The following is a 16144-nucleotide window of genomic DNA, read 5'->3' as shown; positions in this document are numbered from 1 at the left end:
GCAGCATGAAGAATCATTTGGCAGAGATGGACTCTTTAAGAAAAAATGCCTCTGATTACAACTAAGCCCGTCAGATTTAATCAACTTGAGCAGTTTCCTTAAAATAAAAATGTGTATTAGCTTTAAAAGATGAAAGTCTAGTATACATACATCATGAAATATTAATAAAGCATTATATTAGCTTGTGTGTGGAGCCCCTTCATGCCTTACAGCACAGTGCATTTTTAATGTGAAACTAAACATAGAGTTTTTCATCAGACGGAATAAATTGAGACTTGGTCTATAGAGAAAAATTGTATGCAGTAAGCCATTTACAGTCTCAATAATAGCCTGTCAGGCTTAACAAGGACTAACCAAAGACTCCTGGCTAGAAAAAACATAGTCAAAAGGGAGAAAAAATGGCAATCAATTTGAAACTAGGCCAACTATTTGCATGAGAAACCGACCAATATAACTTGTTTTGTCAGTAAAGAAAATAGATAAGACTGGATTTGTGCACAAAGCAAAGTGCTGTACTCAATATATCGATATTGTGATATAACGTGACAAACATCTTATGTGTATCGATACAGTGATACTTGAACAAGACAAAAGTCATTATAAATGGCAGAGTTATACACTTCTTAACGTACAGGCTGAATCTGAGGAGCTGAAAATGTGACTTCATCATACGACAGTTGTTTTCTGATTCTGAGGACATTGTAAACATTAAATTCAAAATATTTTGTAATTTTACATATCCATTTTTCTACCGCTTGTTCCCTTTCGGGGTCGCGGGTGACTGGAGCCTATCCCAGTGACTTCGGGCCTTAGGCGGGGTACACCCTGGACAGTGGCCAACTTGTCGCAGGGCCAACACAGAGACATAGACATTACAGACAGTTCACGCTCACATTCATTCACTAGGGCCAATTTAGAGTCACCAATTTTGCCTAACACATGCATGTCTTTGGACGGTGGGAGGAAGCCGGAGAACCCGGAGAGAACCCACGGTAACACAGGGAGAACATGCAGACTCCACCCAGAGAGATCATGTGATGTTGGTCTGGTCCGGGAATCGAACCCATGATCTCCTATAATTAAAAAATAATTTAAGTAAACTTTTGACACCCGTTTTAAGGGATATCCATGTATGAGTATTGCATCACGAGGTACATGTTCAACCGTACAGTACTTCCACTAAAACATCTGGAAAACAACATATTTTCTAACTTTGCGATTCCTTTGACATACAGCAGCTTGAATACAAAGAATAATAATAATAATAATAATAATAATGAAAGGCTGTCATCCCATTTAGAGTCCATTTACTTGTGTACAGTTAGTCTCAAGGCAGATTTTGACCTTTAAAGATCTACTTTAAGCTGATGTACTATTGAGCGATAATCACTTTAGTTTGAATCTTTAAAAGCGTTTCTTGATCAGAGTGAACCATCATGCATCGCTCTTTGATAACTCAAATAGACCCTTCATAGCACTATACCGTATGTGAAAGTCATACTCATACAACATCTTACATCTTTAAGAGGGTTTCAAATAAGTGTGATTTAAAATAGTGCATCGGAGCCGTCCTCAACATGTGGTGCGGCGTTCTGTTTCCTTGACACAGCTGAAGATACTGGCCTAGATGCACAGCTAAAATTCATAATTGATCTTTGTCTAAAAATAACTTCACTTTAAATGATTCACTTTGAATGTTTTAAAATCATTCACTGAACACACACACACACACACACACACTCACACACACACACACACACACACACACACTCACACACACACACACACGCACACACACACACACTCACACACACACACACACGCACACACACACTCACACTGACACACGCACACACACACATACACACACACTCACACACTGACACACGCACACACACACGCACACACACGCACGTACGCACGCACACACATACACACACACTCACACACACACTCACACACGCACGCACACACACACACACACACACTCACACACGCACTCACACACACACACTCACACACGCACGCACACACACACGCACGCACGCACATACACACACACGCACGCACACACTCACACACATACACACACACACGCACACACGCGCACGCACACACACAAACAAACACACACACACACTCACACACACACGCACGCGCGCGCACACACGCACATGCACGCACACACACACACACACACACAAACACACACTCACACACACACTCGCACAGACACAACACACACACATACATGCACAGACAAAACACACGCACACACACACACACACACACTCACACACACACACACACACACTTCCATACATTTCTTTAGAACTCTTTAATGGATGATGCTCTATGTGGATTTGTGTTTGTTGCTTCACTCCACAGTGTCCTGTCTGCGTTATGTAGCTGTTACTCTGTATAAGAGCCTCATCTTGTTTTTTGGTAATAGTCTGATTCAGCATGTCTCCTCCCTGCGCAGTGTGTAGAATTGGCAGGTCAATAATTGATTCAATATTCAAGTCTGTTGGAAGCCAAGCAGCTAAAACTGGAACTTGTGCTGTGCTTTGTGTCAAGAGCTCCTCCAGCTGCAGTTGTTCTCCTCTCGAAATGCTTTAAAACACTGTAAAAGAAAAGATTAAGGTAACATCATGATTTCCCTTGACAACATTAGTAAACACAACCAGCTTATAGAACCACCTTTTCCTGGCCAGAATATATTACACATTGTAACGTGTGACGACATGACCCCGAGCAGACTCTTTATGTACAGAGAAAACTGACAGAGTTATGAAAACCAAAAATAGACTCATCAGATTCATCTCCACTGCGAAGGGAGAGAGGCAGGTAGGTGGGCACAGAATGTTTCCGCGTAAATATAGAAGTGAGGATGTAGTGCTGTTAGGTTAGAGAGGTCAGTGTACCTCAGGGAGGACAGGGAGAAATGAGCTGAGCTTTTGAATCCAATATTAGGATCTGGAGAGAAAGCAAGAGGGAATGAAAGCAGAGAGTTTAGTGTGAATGAAAACAAGACAGCCTGGAGCTTTGTGCATGAGCTGTAGAGGCTAGACAGGGGCCTTCTGGGAGCCCAGCCAGGAGGGAGCTGGAGCACGGACATGAGAGGACTAGAGTAGTTGGACAACAAAAAGGTCGAGTGGGACTAGGTGGTCTGATAATGACACTTTCATGTGCAAGGTGGGATTTTGTGTGGCATGAACACCGAGGAAAACATGTGAAAATATATCTAATCCGCCCTGTTTCCAAGCAGAAATAAATATAAGTAAACAACATATGTCTGGAACAACCCCGTGACCAGCTAGCATTCTATTCATCTCAGAACGATGTCTCAAACTCAAATACTAGAATGATACTTTTTTATTTACAGGCTACTTGGGGTGTGACCACACAATCCTGAGCTCAAAGAATTGTTCTGATTTCAATATACACTGCCCAAAAGAAATAAAAGCTATCGCATAATTTTGAGCAGTTCATAAAAAAGGAAAATTCTGAAGTTCGAAATGGCCCAGACATAAAGACTCCGTAGTGAAGTAGTGGAGCCTTGTAATGGTGAGGAAGAAGAAGATCGATACAAACTGATGGGCTGAAGACATGAGCGAACCAAACAGTTAGTTATGAACATGAGAAAAGCAAACTGGGGTCAAATATCAACAGGTAACAGGTAAACTTGTAAGTCTAATATCCTGCTTACTCAATGATAAAAGCTGAAGATGAGCTCAGTAAACGATAAAGCTTCAAAAAGTGTTCCCATGTTATACAACTCGTTTATTGAGAGGTTTTGTTAAATATAAAACGACCAACTGCAATACATGAGTTGTAACATATGCAGACTGCTATAGAGGCCTGTACTTTTTAAAATGCTTCTTGGCCAGTCTGTTCCAGCCTTGTAAATTGAATCAGAAAGTGTGGTAATAAGCAAGCGATGCAGTCTAATTGAAAAAGAGGGGGTGGCTAATAGTGTGTGGGAGCGGACCGGCCGGAGGATGGGCTGTAGCTCTGTGCCGCATACAGAGAGCAGTGTGCTATCTGAGTCCACCACGACAGCACTGGCATCACCGAGCCACCACGCTCAAAGTGTGAACTGACCCAAGGTTGGATAAGGTTAGAAATTGGCTGCACAGTTGAGGACGGATTGTGCAGTCTCAAAAAAAAGCAACCACAGTGAGAGGAGAGAAAGATATTTGAGGTGGAATGAGAGGCCAGTGAAGAGGAATGGGCCCACAGACAGAGCCTATTTGACTTGGCGTGTCCTTCCACAATGCACACTCAGAGTCTGTGTTAATTCTGATCAGAAAAGATGTGTTTTGCTCTGTGAGGGAGGCACTGTCAGTCCATTTAACTGTATGTACTGCCAAGCAACAGCTCACTCCCACTCCTGCAAACACATACAGCCCACACCTAAAACGCTATCAGATGGTGAGTCTGAGTACAATGAGAAGTTTGTTTTTTTTTTAAATTGAATTGAGTCAAAATAAAAGTAGGTTATTGTTCTCAGAAAGAAATTGTCAGCTCAAAAAGTCTAACTCGTTTCTCTATTAAAACCAGACCAAAACTATTGAAAAAGACTTCCAAATGCCTTACAGGGGGAAGGCCTCAGAGGGTCAATCAGCCAAGACAAAATGGTGGTATGCTCTGTTCGTGGCTTTGCTCTTTCAAGCCAAAGACTGCAGGCGTGGCGCTGTTCATGGTGCTGAAATGATGCTATTATGCATGTTATGTTTCTTTTAGTGTGCCTGTCTTATTATCTTTTTTTCTAATTATCCTCAAATTCATGTACAAAGTTAATAAAGACCATTTCAACCATGTAGTGACAATGGAACAAGAAAGCTTCAAAACATGTAGATCCAAACAAAGATATGCATCTCACGCTTCGTCTGACAGAAAAATGAAAGACTGTTGAACCATACCAGCTCCTGCACTCTCTAGCAAATGCTGTTAATTGGGCATTAATAGAGCTGATCATCATTAAGTGACTGAAAACTGAGACGACGTGTCAGGAGCTACTTAAAGTGGTCAATCCTCAGAGTGTTGTAACCCCCCCAGGTAGTGGCCCCTACAGTAAGCGCTGCAAGCAGTGGACCGCGCCGAACTTTGGCACCGCGGCGGAGGTGTCTCGCGTCCCGATCTCCAATGCAAATGCGAGCCTCCCACTCTTCATCCTCCTCCTCCATCACCCCCTCGTACCGGCACGAGCGCTCTCACACACGCACGCGCCTGCACGCACACGTACACGTCTCGAACGCCGCGGTTCAGGCTGCGAGAGAGAGACGGGAGAACGGTCCTGGACGAGGGAAGCGAGAGAGGGAGCGAGAGGGAGCCGCTTATATAACAGCGGCTCCGGGAAGCGCCGTGGAGCTGGAGGAGACCTTCACTGGACAATAAGCGGGAAGACAGCGACGTGAGCGTCCATCCGCGGAGACGTGACGGTCCCGTGCGCAATGCTCCAGCGGTGACGGTAAGAATAAACACGCTACTGTCAATGGAGGAAGCGAGGCGAGGGCTTTAAAGATGGAAGACCTGCTTTTGTAGGTGATGATACGTGTTTACGCCCGCTGTTTATCCATTCACTTGGTAAAAAAAAAGAAAATGGTCCAATGTTGAAGAGACACAAAACACCGACTCGTGTTTCGTTGTAATATTCTCTTGAAAAGACAATTTTCCAAAAGGAAATAAGGACTATTTGGTCTGCCCAGTGACTGTTTAGTGCAAACTGTTGCTTCATTTATTGCCTGCACCGCACCCCTACTTTTGGGGGGCGGATAGTTGACAGAGTGTCGTTCAGACGCGTGAAGAGGAGCCTGAAGTGCAGAAGTGGAGCTGAAGGGCAGAAGGAGCGTGACGGCGTCAGCGATGATACGAGGCACGGCTGGAGCATCAGCCCCGGAGCGCTGCTTAACGTGGCCGGTGGAAGTGTGGCCGTGCAGCACAATCAAGCCCCAATGCGACTGACATGAAGGGATGAAGCGCGTCAAAACGGGTCTCACAAGACTTGACTCTCAAGCCATTGTGAAAGATTCAGAGCAACACAAGACTGAACACTGGGCTTTCACGTCAGTATCATTTAAAATATCCATCCATGGCTTTAGTTGACAACTCGAAAATGCGCGTTTTGTTCACTGTCCGTCCCATTTTCCATGGCGAGGGTAGAAATGTTATATATTTTGTGCTATAATCCCCTGTCATAAGCGCTCGTAATGCGCTCTCCAGACACTTTTATCACATGATGTCATTTGGCTCTGATAAGTGAGACTTACATTTGCTAAGCTGGGCGATACTGCTGGTGCTGAAATGGATCACTTTGGTACTGGAGTGTTTAAAACAATCTGCAGATTGATAGAAATCCATTATGTGAGATGTGGCATCAACCAAGATTATTATTTTTTTCCAGGTAGCATTTTTATATAATTTATCATACAAATGGCAGGATCAGTGTTACATCATTTTGGTGACAGCAACGAATTAATCACTGGAAGTCAATGGAGTGAAGGCAATGAAGCAGGTGACATTATATGAATGTGTTACAAGATGCTGCAAGACACAAACCAGCCCATGTGTCAACATGAGCGGTGCCTCTAATCCTGCAGGAATACACCCTGCACATCACACAGTGTTGCTTTGATTCTGAAAGCCTGTTTTTGTGCCTCAGCAGGACCTCGACATGGATCTTCATGGACGCTGTGACCAGAGCTTGGGAGATTAAACGCTTTGTGCAACTTCTCTAGTTCTTCTACTGGTACTAATGGTGCCGCTGTGGACATGAGCTTCAAACCACACGCTCAGACAAGGCTTCACACGTGGAAGCATTGAGACGCCATCTCCTTGTTTCAGATGTTCTTGTGCTTAAGGTGGAGACAGTGACCGTGTGGGGATGGTGCCACTGCACAGACTGCAGTGCCTCCTGAAGCGTGCCCACATGCTGTTGCTTTGCCTGGGCATAGCCTACTTGATGGCAGGCAGCCTCCTCCTGCTGCAGCGCTCCAGTGTGAGATTGGGCCACTCCAGCCTGAGCAATGCGCCACCATTGTCCCTGGTAGCGCCTCCTGTGGCCCTCAGGACTGTGGGGCTGGGGGTGAGGGTGCGCTCGCGGTGGGCAACTGTCCCGATGTCTGCTGGGGGAAGTAGACCGGAGCGAGTGTCCGCCTCACGCAGCCTTGGGGTTCAACACCTGCATCGCCGCTGGTTTCACAATCTGCTGCCAGAGGGATCGGAGCAAAGCTTGTCACTGCACAGGAGCCGGCACAAAGGTAACGGTGTTTTAGCTCACAGACGGAATAAATACAAAGCAGAGTAAAGTAAAACATTTTGAATTTAATATTTAAATGAGAATATTTAAATTAAAGCTTTAAGAAGACGTGTTATACCTATTTTAAACTAAATGTTGATCAATATTGAGCATTTTATTATTTACTGCCCTGGTCCTCCATCGACATTGTAATAGATATAAAACGGCTTAGTAAAAAACTCCTCCAGTAGCAAGCAACAGATTCTCATTTACCTCTTGGTTATTGTTGAAAAATGTCTATTTTTGATCCCGACATGTATAGGATTATTCAAAAAATGACAGAAGTAAATACAGAAAAGTGGGCCGGTCTAGGGGGTAGGTGAAAACAGAGATTTTACAAGACAATACAGGATTGCTCAACCCTGAATGAATTAATCAAAATACAAGTCTGAGTTGAAAGTTAATGATGAAAGAACACTGTTATTAGATGATAAAAAGCTCATAAACGTTGGTTTTGCATGATGTGCCCTTTTTAAAAAGGCCTGTGAAATGGTCACATGACCTGAGGAGCTGTTGATTGGAACCAGTCCAGCAGACATTCGTTTATTCAGGAATTCTATGCCAAAGATGGTTTCAAAAGATAGTGCTATCCATCAAAGTAAAAAATTGAGCCCATGGAACATTTAGACAAGCTTCATAATACATTTATACAGCATTTTACGTGTGGCTGCCTCAGATGGTGTAGATAGGCACTGCACGGATCGTCTCTGAAGGAGAAAGCTACCACATGAGCAGCTTCTGTCAAATACATTAGCACTGTAATTAACTAGATTACAATAATCCAGAGGACTCATATTATTACATCCAGACCAACTCAGTTTTATGGTGTCTGCCAAAGCTTTTGCCATTTTGTTGAAATGATAAATTCAATAGAATTAGCCCCACTGGAACATTTGTTACTCCAGCTCATTTTTGAAAAGTGTCCTCCTGCAAGAGCTCTTAATCCTTTTTATAAACCGACACTACAAACCACTCAGTCACTAAGTAGAGTAATACAAATGAAAAATGTTGAAGGCCTCAATGAAATCAGTTCCAGTAACAGCCATCTGGCAAACATTCATTTTTGTAAATGTATTACTCTGGACACACTATTAAATTAGCCAGGTCCATAGTGCCACAAGCAGGAAGAGGAACAGGCAGCAAGTAAGTGGTGGCTTTTACAGCTCCTCTATTGCATTTATCAAAGCTGGACATTTCTGCAGCCAAGATTTGTCCCCCTTAAAACCGTCCAGTTTTTAGATATGGGAAAAGTAAGATGCAGGCTCGGGAGATGAACTTGATTTGGGAATGCATGTAATAATTGTGTAGAATAACTAACACCGTACAGTAGCTCTACAAAATTCACCTCACACTTCCCTTATTGAAATAGTCTTCGATCTATAGTATTTATTTTCTGACACGTTACAATGGCCAGATAATTGTTTGTCAGTTCTGATTACTTTGTGTTAGAAATGTAAGCTAAGGCATACTTCATTGTGTCACATAGAGGACATTTGTGTGGGGCGCGTGGTGATGAGTCATTTACATTCTCACACTCAGTGAAATATACAGACATTGACAAACACATCCTTAATATCAATAAAATATAAAAATCACTTCAAGTACAACAGTGAAGAAAGATACAGCCATACAACAACAACAAAGGAATATCACTGAACTAAATCTCTATTCTCTATAAGATCCTGACAAATCGCAAATGTTGACAAATCGCATGGATGATGGGATAAAGTCATTCTTAAATGTGTTATACCTACACTTGGGCAGCCTAAACCTGCGGCCTGATGGGAGCGCCCCGCAATCTTTAGGTCTGTTTCACAGATTTCTTGAATTGTCAAATAAATCCCAGTTGTATAGAAGAACTATACAGTTGTTGAGGGCACAGTCCCATTGGGAGCACACTGGATATACAGGTGCACAATGCATACGAGGATTAGAAGAGAGGTATTGTAGTTCTGAAAGCTAGCGTGGCTTTCGCTTACCTTTTATCTGGGTCTGTGCTGAAAGAAAAGCCATCTATCTTTTTAAAGAACACCTAAATCAATTGTATGATGTGTGAGAATCTGAGCGTGTACCTCGATTAACCCTGAGCCCGAGCTCTTTGGGCTGTGATTAAAGCAGTGGTCTGGCCACTGGGGCCAGAATGAGGGGCACATCGCCTTGGTGGGACCTGACCACAGATGTGAGCTAATAGGCAGCAGATGCTGGTGTTTGACCACATGGATAACACAACTTACTGTCACATATTCTTTAAAATCCTGATTACAAATAAATACTGAATCTAATGTCCAAAATATATTTTAAAATATGTGTTTATTCTAATGCAGCTAAATTTGCTTTAACCCATTTAAACCATTCAGATCAAAGAAGTTTTGAGTAGAAAGCTGACATCTTTAAGCAGAGTGGAGAAATATAATAGCCTTAAAGCCCTGGAGCAATATTGTGTGCTCAAAGCGAGGCGCATGCTGGCCTGCATTCAGCAGCTGGTTTATTTGAGGACTTTTATGTGTCAGCTGTGGGGAGTTTTGATGGCTCTGCATTAAAGTGAGACCTATCTCATCAGCTTATCATAATAGTCTGTCAGAGCCTGTTATGAGTTACATGCTTCTCTCAGGAGTAATATTATATGATAAATGAATGCATAGACATTAAAGGCCATTGTAGCATCGTCTAAAAGGGTTGTTGTTGTTGTTGTTGTTGTTGTTGTTGTTGTTGTGGTTGGTATAAGTTCATTGAGTGAGAGTCAACTTGTTAAGACAATTTTGTTCTGGATGACAGCAAATGTGTTTTCTTCTAATGCGCAGGAACGTACATGGGCTGCTTTCTACACAATGCCAGCGATCAAGCTCTGGGAGGAACCATGCTTTATGACCTACGCAAAATGACCAGCTCTCTGTGTCAAGACACCTGCTCCGAAAGGTAATGCATTCATGCGGCTCCTCAAAGGGCCCACAGAAGGCCTGTGGTTTGAAAAAGCCTTTGAGTCTCCATCTCCTCTATGAATGGCTCCTGTGTTTAAGCCAGAGGAGAGCCAGGTGGCTGCGTGACAGTTAAAGATGAGGGGAGAGCAAGGGGAGAGTGAAGAGCGGCCAGGACAGAAGGCTGGATGCAGAAGAAGGAAGGAGGGAGGTGTGGATGAGTGAGGAAGCTTAATGAGCAGTCCACAGCAGATGCTGAATAAATCAGGGCTTAGAAGTGTTCTTTGGTCCAAGAATGGACACTTCAGAGCAGGTCAGTATGAGCTGAATTTTCAATAGAACTGAGCAAGACTGGCCAGAGCAGTGATATAAAGCTCAGATATATATTAAAGAAGGCATTACAACAAACATCTGCATCAGTTATTCCTTTTTATACATAAATATACATACGTAAAAAAAACGAGGACAGATTCATCCAGTCAAACTTAGACTCTGAACTCAATCTTGGTGCTCCTTTTCACAGTCCTGCTTCTCACCTGAGCGCTCCAATTACCAAGATGAGCAAAAGTAAAAAGTCAAAGCAATTTATGAGGAAGCTTCAAAGGACACATATGAAAAGGTCACTTCTGATGAGGGCTCCGTTTTCCCCATAGAGGCAGAGGAGTCAGGAGAGGAATGAGTCGCACAAGCCTTCATCTATGAAACACAGATGAGAGGGGACAGAGTTCAGCTGTTTCACTCAGGCCCCAGAATAGTGCGGATTTAATGCTCAGAGCTGAATTATATGATAAGTTGTAAATGTTAACTAATGTCTTGAGGGAGGGCTTAGCCGAAGGGCAATAGCTTGAGGTTATTGATTGCCATGAGCGAGGGCGATGCAGTAACTGCTTGCGTGTGCGTGTGCGCAGTGGCTACCAGTTTGCCGGTCTGGAGTATGGAGCAGAATGTCACTGTGGGAACAGGATCAGCAGCCCGCAAGCCCCAGAGGAGGACTGTAGCCTGGTGTGTCGGGGTGAGAGAGGGTCTCCGTGTGGCGGCGTGGGCCGCCTCTCTATTTACAAAGTGGAAGAGCAGCTGCCTGGCCACCGAAAATGTGAGTCACTCGATATGATTTCTGCTCTGATGAAGAGAATCATGTCAACGAACATGAGCAGCTTCTCTGTCTTTGCCCTTTTTCTTTCTTTGTGATAGGGTCTTTTGTGACGAATTACAACAAAGTGTGCTGTGCTTAAGTAGAAAGAACATTCATTGCAATGCAAAGGATAGAAGATGACAGTTTGAGTGATGGGGCTGCACTGTTTTCACAGCCTGATTTAATTTCAGATAATAACCAGGTGTGGTTTTGCATAAAATTATGCTTGGTGCAGCTTTAAATGTTGATTGATGGAGACCACTAAGGATTTTAAGTGTGTTTGACTTTCATATGTACTGTATCAGCTGCAGAACTCACCTGGAGACTTGTCATGCACCAGTCAGTTTTATTTTTTCCTCATTAACTTCTTATAGTCACAGATTCAAGAGTCAGAATTACCCAAAAATGACCAGACATTTTTGTGTTGGGGGTGTGCATATACTACTGAATGTCTCTGATTCATGGTATCTTTTAAACTGGGAAAGGTCCAAACAAACACTTTCAAATCAGGGATTATTTGCTTGAATCCCATGAAATGAATGGTTTAGTCATGCAGGAGTCTACATTTCAAACAATTGCAATCAAATGAAGAAGGAGAATATGTGAAAGAAGCAAATAGCTAAAAATGACTGTGTTTTTGCATGAAATGGCTTACCTTTGCCTTTGTTTGCTCTGATTTGCTGTTCCAACAGTGACGTTGAGCTCTTTATTTTGCAGTCAGGAACGTTCACTACCGCGGCTGCTTCCAGTTGCTCAAGAGCGTCATTGGCACATTCCCCTTCTATTCCTTTCAGCCCAATCTGACAGCGCAGTCCTGCATCGAGACCTGCACAGATAAGGTTTGGACTGACTGAACGAACAAACATATTCATATAGAAGATTCTTATTTATTTCAAAGGAGAAAAGAAGCTCATCTCCCCTGAGTGGCACATACACAGGTGTATTCTTAGTGCAATGAGAGAAGAGTCTGTAGAGAAGCGGATATATATTTGAATGCATATTGTATTTTCTCTGTATTGATAATATGCCTTTTGCAGGAGCTGCCACTGGCCGTGATGAACCGACCGCACTGTTTTTGCACTTGGACATCGTCTCTGTTCAATGTGAATGATCCGTCAGACGTTCAGCAGTGTGTGCAGACCAGCGGGACCAACCAGACCACTGCTGCAGAGTCCACCACCACGCACACCGAGCGCGACCACTACCACGTCCATCAGACGCCCGTCCTCGGTGAGCGGCACACTTCAGCTTCAACTTACCAGGAGAAGACAAGGCCATTTCTTTGGAAAGCAAAACTAACCTAATAATAATGTTTGTAATGTGTCTAAATTAGTGGTGGGGGAAAAAAAAGACGAAGACACAAAGGAAAATGCTTAATACAGGTGCCGATCCCCATAGAATATACATTTCAACACAAAATAATAGAAGCTTCTATTGTATTTCTATGGTTTAGTTTTATACTTGTTCTTATGTAGTTCAAGGCTATTATTAAACAGTTGAAATGTATCTTCTTCTTTTTTAATTCAGTATCAATACCTGTTCAAATGAGTTTCAATACAGATTTTAATATAGATTATTACAGGGGTATTTATTTATGTATTCATTTATTGACAGTCTTTGCCCACAGTTAGCTAGTTATGCGTGTGTTCACATTTGTTATTTGGTCCTACATTGAGCCCATTTTAGTCCTGATGTGGATTAAGTTTGGTCCTGATCTAGTCCAGGTTTAGTTGTGGGTTTAGTCCTGGTTTAGTGCAAGCGTGAGACTTCAGCTGCAGAATAACTGTAACGTCTAAATGAGTGCATGTCTTCAGAAGTGGTTCACCTCCGGTTCAGTTGCCTAAATGAGGAAACATTGTGTTCGCAGACTCCAGGTGCAAGGAGAGGATGTTTCTGCCTCAGAGATCCAGCTCCCTCGTGGCTCTTTCCAGTTTTCCTGGTGCGGGCAACACCTGGGTTCGGCACCTGATCGAGCTTGTGACGGGCTTCTACACTGGCAGCTTTTACTTTGATGGCACGCTCTACAACCGAGGTGTGTACGTGCATGCAAAGTGTGTTAAACTGAGTGTTTCAATCAGCGCTGAGTGTTGGGGAGGCTGTAGAATCAATTAATTTGTCGTTGGTCGTTGCCAGGTTTCAAAGGAGAGAAAGACTACTGGAAGAGCGGCCGCAGCATCTGTGTGAAGACCCACGAGAGCGGTCAAAAGGAGATCGAGATGTATAGTTCGGCCATCTTACTCATTCGGAACCCGTACAGATCACTCATGGCGGAATTCAACCGCAAGTGTGCCGGGCATTTAGGGCACGCCTCAGACGCGCAGTGGAAAAGTAAAGGTAATGATTTTTGGTCAGTTTGTTGTGTCAAATCTGCACTAGAAGATGTGTTAGTCTTTAATGTACCATAATCCTCTAGCATCCATACATTTACATATATGGGACAACTTCAACGGCCATTTTCTCGCTGTAAAAAGAACATAAATTGTGTTTTTTTGGCATTGCGTGACATCTTTTCCTGTCTTGACTTTAGAGTGGCCGGAATTCGTATCCAGCTACGCCCCCTGGTGGGCGTCTCACGCACTGAGCTGGCTGAAGTTCAGCAAACGGCTGCTCGTGGTACACTACGAGGAGCTTCAGAAGACGCTCATCCCGCAGCTGCGTCTCATCGTCTCCTTCCTGAACGCAACCGTGAACGACGAGAGGATGATGTGCGCCCAGAGCAACCAGGACGGGCATTTCAAACGCTCGGGGTCACAGCGGCCCTCCTCCTTCGACCCCTTCACCCCGGACATGCGGAGCACGATCGACGCGCTCATTCACGACGTGGACCTGGCGCTTCAGAGCAGGAACTTCAGCGGACTGCCACGAGAATACCTGCCGAGATGATGAAGCGGGAACGGTCCTTGTCAGAGCTGTTTGGAGGGACTTTCCAATCCAGAGCCTCGATCACTGTGAACGGCCCCTGCGTCATGGAAACGAGCCGCTGATGAAAGGCTGATCGATGATGAAACGGGAAGATGCTGGAGAATGTTTTAAAGCGAACGACTGCAACCAATACGATGATGGAGGCACGTTTGTTTACGTCTGCAGAGGAGGATTAATGAATCTTAATGCACTAATGTGGGAGCTTTTTATATAAAGATATGTACTGGGAGGAGTGTGTGTGGAAACCATCAAACAAAACATCAGCGGCATTTTTTTCTTCAAAGGACGTTTTGTATTTACAGGTTTACAAGAGGTGATTATCCACATTTATGTAAGAATTTGTATGAAAAAGCTGGAGTTATGTCTCTGTAAATAAAAGATTGTAATTTATGATCTCTGCTATTTTTCTTTGCTGAAGTTAAAAAAACAAACATTTTATTGTAGTTTTAGTTTTTTTGTTCATCAATACTTACCTGCAGCGTCGTTTAAACTCGAGCCGTACTTGTGGTTGTTCGGTTTTATGGGAATTTGTAAAAGAAAAGTCAATAATAATGAGTGACACATCGAAATGTTTTTTTTAGAAATGCTCAAAACAGGTAAATCAAATCTGCTCAAACACCGAGCAGCAGAAGCCTTCACTAGACAACAACAGATGAGTCACAGCGGCAGTGAATCCGATAAAACAGATTGGATCTCAGGTTTTATATCAAGTGGACCCTCTCCTCTCACGCACACACTGACGAGACACATTCACAGGCAAAACGCTTCAAATGTGAACACCAGTCATCGTATAAAAGTGTATTATAACTGAATAAACCCACACGCTTCAAAGATTTTCGAGCTGAATTCGTTTTAATGTAATTCTGTAGAAATGCTACTTTTCCACAAATATTTTAAAGGAGATGAATTACACTTTTGTCAGGCAGTTAGTATTAAAATATAGCATACGTAAGTAGATCATCATTTAAAATTGCATTCCCTGTAAACAGCAATATTGATCTTAATAATACAACTTAATAATACAAACAGGATCTTTGACAAGCAGCGGATTGACATGTTTCTGTTACTAAAAAGTGGCTAAGTGACAATTTAAAACCTACATGTGACACGCAAAGTCTTTTTTCGAATAATCGCAATTAAATACAGGGATGTGGGCGGGGATAGGAGGTAGGTGAAGAGAGGAGTTTTCTGAGCAGTCGAGCCTCAGTTGCAGGACAATACAGGATGACTCAAACATGCAGAAATGAAACTAAATACAACAGGCAATTTATGCGACTGCGACAAGATGTGACATAAGAAGTCATAACTATTGTCAAAGAAATTATGCCTACTTTTTTCAATGTGTCAGCGCTGTCTGTGACTCACTCAGAGCCTGATGGGAACTGACCTACAGGAGGAGTGAGAGGGGACGCAAAAGAAAGAAATCTATGTCGTGTTTGGGCAGAGAAGCGCATTCAACTGAAAATGAACAAATCACCAAATAATATCGTCACAGATTCATGTCACAATTCGTTAATGTCACGCCAACCGGCCCCGGCACGGCTCATTTACTTCAGGTCATTCTTTATTTTATTGTTTGTCATTGCCCTTACATCACTATAAGACATGTATTGACAGCAAACGGTGAGGCAAAAGTGCATGAAGGCGACGTTTATGGCTGCACAACACATCGTATCACAACAGTGGCAATAACGCAAAAACTCCACATTGCAGCAGACGAAATATAGCGTAATAACACTGTGGGTTATGGGTTATTTTATGTGTAGACTTTAAAGCGTCGTTTGTATCAGACGTTAAGCTGCAGACACAAGCTAGAATGATCTTCAGCTTTATCAGAACTAGTATAAGACCACATGGTAACATAAAGAATGAACT

The 16144-nt window shown here is 43.1% G+C and overlaps 1 protein-coding gene across 2 annotated transcripts; it reads left to right on the top strand.

Annotated features, from left to right (window-relative positions):
* The first annotated feature begins 5277 nt into the window (after positions 1 to 5277).
* wscd1b (WSC domain containing 1b) lies at positions 5278 to 14662 on the top strand. 2 transcript variants are annotated; one of them, XM_072446752.1, is made up of 9 exons: positions 5278 to 5473; positions 6668 to 7262; positions 10102 to 10216; positions 11124 to 11308; positions 12065 to 12186; positions 12385 to 12577; positions 13215 to 13379; positions 13481 to 13681; positions 13875 to 14662. In XM_072446752.1, the coding sequence occupies exons 2-9, from the start codon at positions 6887 to 6889 to the stop codon at positions 14228 to 14230; spliced, it is 1713 nt and encodes a 570-aa protein (XP_072302853.1). In that variant the 5' UTR covers positions 5278 to 5473; positions 6668 to 6886; the 3' UTR covers positions 14231 to 14662. The 2 variants fall into 2 exon arrangements, with proteins under 2 accessions (XP_072302853.1, XP_072302854.1); XM_072446753.1 differs by having other exon boundaries at positions 5282 to 5473; positions 6665 to 7262.
* The last annotated feature ends 1482 nt before the right edge of the window (positions 14663 to 16144 follow it).

The sequence above is a fragment of the Eucyclogobius newberryi genome, unplaced genomic scaffold, assembly GCF_026437365.1.
Source record: "Eucyclogobius newberryi isolate DKJ021-1_F unplaced genomic scaffold, fEucNew1.0.hap1 SCAF_15, whole genome shotgun sequence".
In the NCBI taxonomy this organism is placed as follows: Eukaryota; Metazoa; Chordata; class Actinopteri; order Gobiiformes; family Gobiidae; genus Eucyclogobius; species Eucyclogobius newberryi.
The sequence above is the reverse complement of the archived record's forward strand: the minus strand, read 5'-3'. Positions and strand labels throughout refer to the sequence as shown.

What these genes read in the sequence shown, in the direction of transcription:
- wscd1b (XM_072446752.1), top strand. Translation starts at nt 6,887, where the DNA reads ATGGTGCCACTGCACAGACTGCAGTGCCTCCTGAAGCGTGCCCACATG. An exon ending in CAAGACACCTGCTCCGAAAG is followed by an intron (nt 10,217 to 11,123) that starts GTAATGCATTCA and finishes GCGTGTGCGCAG; the next exon opens with TGGCTACCAGTTTGCCGGTC. An exon ending in CGCGCAGTGGAAAAGTAAAG is followed by an intron (nt 13,682 to 13,874) that starts GTAATGATTTTT and finishes TCTTGACTTTAG; the next exon opens with AGTGGCCGGAATTCGTATCC.